Genomic DNA, 4,181 nt, shown 5'->3' with positions numbered 1-4,181 from the left:
AGAAGTTGCTGGGCTCCATGCAGGACACACTGGGGGGGAGTCTCTGGCCTATCCAGGCCGGACACAGGATGACCACGTGGTCCCTTCTGGTTCGAAAATGGATGAAGCTGGGGGCACCATGCAGTGACAGGTGCAGGCCAGGCACCTCAGCCCGTGCATCCAAACACGCAGAGCCTACGAGGCAGAGGCGGCGCCTGCCCAGCTGGCAAAGCTGCTGAGTTGCCGGAGAAGCTGCCCAAGTTGGTGCCTGCTCCCAGCCACCCACCTGAGGCCCAGGCTGCTGTGCTGGAGGCACCCCGAGGGGGCAAGCGCAGACAGTTGCTTGTGCCCTTCGCACCCCATCAACATTGCTCTGGGGTAGGGTGACCAGATGTCCCGATTTTATAGGGACAGTCCCGATTTTGGGGTCTTTTTCTTATATAGGCTCCTATTACCCCCCACCCCAGTCCCGATTTTTCACACTTGCTGTCTGGTCACCCTACTCTGGGGCCACTTACACAGCCATTGGGGGACGTCCACTCAACCTGGAGACCCCCAGCTCTTCAGGTAGGGTCTCTGCCAGGAGGGGGCACTCTGGCCACTGCTGGACAACGGGCTGTCTGCATGTTCCCACTCCCTCTCCCCAACCCCACGTGTGAGGGACGAGCAGCTTTCCCAGCAGAATTTATTAAAGGCCATGAGAAGAAACTTGGACTTTGGCCTCCTTCCCAAGGAAATGTGAATCCTTTGGTGCGAGGGCAGCGTGAGGCCTTCCTCCCCTCTCAGTCTTCATCATCACCATCTCCACGCCCTCCTCCTCCGTCTGGCTAGCGACACTGACGGTATGTTCAAACGCAGCTTGCAGGAGCCAGGACACGAGGCCGGTGAGCCTGGTGATGCAGTAGGCAGGGCCCCAGACTATTGGGGCCACCAGACTCTCCAGGCGCCAGTAGCAGGTCAGCAGCAGCGGCAGCACAGTAACAAGCTGCCTCTCGAGTGCCCTCTGGCAGAGACAAAGGCAGGGCAGGGAGATGAGTGGCCAGCACCGACGGCAGAGTCAGTGCCAGCACCACAGGCACAGCACGGTGCTTGGAGACACCAGGGCGGGCTACACAGCCCCAGCAACCCGGCCTGCTCGGGTGGCCGGCATGGCAGGGAGCAGGGACCCAGCGAGGGGCAGTTCAGAAACACTGGCCAGGCAGGGGTGGGGCTCGCCAGGGCCAATCCACACAGTGAAGGGGACTTTGCGGAGGCCGCCACAGAGGCAGGCTGGCTCTGGGAGGGGAGACAGCAGGCAGACCAGGGGCGTGCGCAGAAATTTAACTTTGATCCCTTTTGGGGGGTCATGTTCTCCCCCCTTCCCCACACCGGCTCCAGCAGGAGCTCGCTCTCCTCCCCACAGCCCCAGGGCCGGGAGGCGCTTGCACCATGTCTTCCAATGCCAGGGGTGTGGCAGAGACCCCAGATTGGGGATTCCCCTGTGAGTGGGACACCCTGTCCTGGCAGCCCTCTCCCCCCACTTCTCACCCAGCTCCACTGCAGCTGTGTCTGGACACACTGCTGGACTCTCTGGGAAGCCTTCCATACGAGCAGCAGCAGCAGCATGCAGCCCACCAGCAGGTTCTGGGCCCAGTAGAAGAACATGCTGGTGCAGAACTCCAGCGAGAGATGGATGTAGCTGACCACGTCCTCCTGCACCTTGCAGAGGTAGAAGTACCAGCCGAGCAGACTCTCACGCAGAGACAGCAGCCAAAGGAAGAAGGGGTTTAGTAAACCTCGCACAACAGCCTTGTGCCTCGAGGGCAAAGAGGCCTCTGGCTCCTGCTCAGAGGCCTGGTCTGGGACATTCTGTGGCTCAGAACAGGCAACATGCATCTCAGCCACCTCGGGCAGCCTGGCAGCCCAGCGACTGGAAGGGACGAGCTTCCAGAGCAGCCATTTGTAGAAACAAACATGATTCACATAAGGCTGTGGGGAAAAGTGAGCATGAGGAGCATAGCGCCAGCAGGGGGCACACGCTGGCCCAGAACCCAGGGGAGACATGGCTCCATCCCCAGGGGGCAGCACTGCCCCGGGACCGAAGGGAGACATGGCCCAGGCCTCAGGGGGCACCACTGTCCCAGGACTAAGGAGAGGCAACCCCGCCCCAGGGGGCACCCATTGCCCCGGGACCAAGGGAGAGACGGCCGTGCCCCCAAGGGGCACCGCTGCCCCGGGACCGAGGGAGAAATGGCCCCACCCCCCAGGGAGCACCCACTGCTCCAGGACCGAGGAAGAAATGCCCCCCCCCCACAGTGCACCCAGTGCCCTGGGGCCAGTGCAGTAGGTCTGAGGATGGATGGGTGCACTGGAGAAATGTGCCCAGAGATCCAGGGTCAGGTTTTCCTTGGGTCTGAGTTGGTTTCTTCCCCAGCCTCTCTGGTCAGCCACCAGGGTGACAGTTCTCACCAGGTCCATCAAGACGTCAGTGAGGCCAGCCATGGCCCTTTGTGTGCCCATAGTGAGGCCTCCTGCCCTCCAGCTCCTTCCAGCACTGGAAGCCCCCAGTGCTGAGTTCACACTGAGCACACACTGTGACATCAGGCCCACCCTGCAAGGCACAAGCCAGGCCCCCAGCAGTTACCATGGCCATGGTTGTTATGGTAATGCCAGAGCCCCAGATTTGTTGCCATAGGGATAATGCAGAGCCAGACAATAGTTGCCATATGGATGAGGTAGCAGTAACTCTGAAGGATGGGTGCCAGGAGAGCTGGGAGGCCTCCTAGCTGCCTGTTAAACAGTGATAACAACTTGTTTCTCCTCAGTTTCGCACTGTTCCTGCAATCCAGGTCCATCCAGCCCCCCTGCTCTTTGAACCCCACCACACAGTCCCAGGCTCCCCATCAGCGCTCCCTGTAGTATTTTAGCTTCATTAGCCAAAGGCTCAGAAGCCCAGGGGCAAACTCCCACTGAGGTCAATGGAGCCAGGATGTCACCCCGGGCGCTAAGGAGCCTTGGGGGCTCATCTGCACAAGCCTCCCAACCCGGGCCAACAGACATGGGCTAGCAGGGCTCATGCAAGCACCCTAAAAATAGCCGTGCAGACAGCGCTTTGAAGTTGCGGCTGAGGCTGGAGCTCTGGCTCTGAAGCCCACCCTCCTCCTTAGTCTTCAGAGCCTGTGTTTCAGCCTGAGCTGCATTCTCAACCACCGCCTGCACAGCAGTTTTTAGCATGAGTCCTGAGCCTGAGTCAGTCAACCCGGGCTGGGAAACTCACTGCCCCAAGCTATGGAGGCAGACAGACAGCCTAGCTCTGTAGCTGAACTCCACGTCTGGTTACTGGGCTAGCCGCACCTCTGACCCTTCTCTGGAGCATCTCTTGCCGTTCTCTCTCCTGGGGAGCAATTTGGCAACTCTCCCACTAGACCAGCCTCTGTATCGGCTGTGGCTGCCCTGCAGACCTGAGTTTGGACATCTGTAGTTCTTCCCTTGACAAAATGGCCTTTTTAAACCAAAGTGTTGATCTTGGCATTGTCTCTTAACTCTTCACTGTTTGCGGAGAGATGGCTGTTTCTTCCTGCCTGTTTCCCAGACAGCCCCATTGAGATAACCCAATATAGTCATATGTTAAACTCCCCAGTAACCAGCCCAACGTACAGTATTACTAGAAGGGGGGTGCACAAGTGGTTGAAAGACCATACTCAAAGAGTAGTTATCAATGGTTCATTGTCAAACTGGGAGGACATATCTAGTGGGGTCCCACGGGTCTGTCCAGTACTATTCAACATTTTCTTTCATAACTTGGATAACAGAATGGAGAGTAGGCTTACAAAATTTGTGGATGACACCAAGCTGGGAGGGGTTGCAAATGCTTTGGAGGAGAGGATCAGAATTCAAAATGATCTTGACATACTGGAGAACTGGTCTGAAATCAACAAGATTTAATTCAGTAAAGACCAGTGCAAATCCTTAGGAAGGATCAATCAAATGCACAATTATAAAATGGGGAAATAACTGGCTAGGTGGTAGTTCTGCTGAAAAGGATCTGGGGGTTCTAGTGGATCGCAAATTGAATATGAGCCAACAATGTGATGCTATTAGAAAAAAGGCTAATATCATTCTGGGGGGTGTTAACAGGAGCGTCGTAAGTAAGACACAGGAGGTAATTATCCCGCTCTGCTTGGCACTGGTTAGGTCTCAGCTGAAGCATTGTGTTCAGTTCT

General features: G+C 57.1%; 1 protein-coding gene across 1 annotated transcript; it reads right to left on the bottom strand.

The window, feature by feature from the left end:
- Positions 1–463: 463 nt before the first annotated feature.
- Positions 464–2,494, bottom strand: TMEM270 (transmembrane protein 270). Its single transcript, XM_054007980.1, has 3 exons — positions 2,428–2,494; positions 1,507–1,947; positions 464–982 (listed from the first exon to the last, which is right to left on the bottom strand). Exons 1-3 carry the CDS (start codon positions 2,476–2,478, stop codon positions 668–670), a joined length of 807 nt encoding a protein of 268 aa, XP_053863955.1. The 5' UTR covers positions 2,479–2,494; the 3' UTR covers positions 464–667.
- Between the last annotated feature and the right edge of the window lie 1,687 nt (positions 2,495–4,181).

The sequence above is a fragment of the Malaclemys terrapin genome, chromosome 18, assembly GCF_027887155.1.
Source record: "Malaclemys terrapin pileata isolate rMalTer1 chromosome 18, rMalTer1.hap1, whole genome shotgun sequence".
Taxonomy (NCBI): domain Eukaryota; kingdom Metazoa; phylum Chordata; order Testudines; family Emydidae; genus Malaclemys; species Malaclemys terrapin.
This window is presented reverse-complemented; position numbering and strand designations above follow the sequence as displayed.

Coding starts and splice junctions, on each gene's coding strand:
- TMEM270 (XM_054007980.1), bottom strand. CDS start 2,478: ATGGGCACACAAAGGGCCATGGCTGGCCTCACTGACGTCTTGATGGAC. Junction 1,948..2,427: donor CTGACGTCTTGATGGACCTG/GTGAGAACTGTC, acceptor TTTTCCCCACAG/CCTTATGTGAATCATGTTTG. Junction 983..1,506: donor CACAGCTGCAGTGGAGCTGG/GTGAGAAGTGGG, acceptor TGTCTCTGCCAG/AGGGCACTCGAGAGGCAGCT.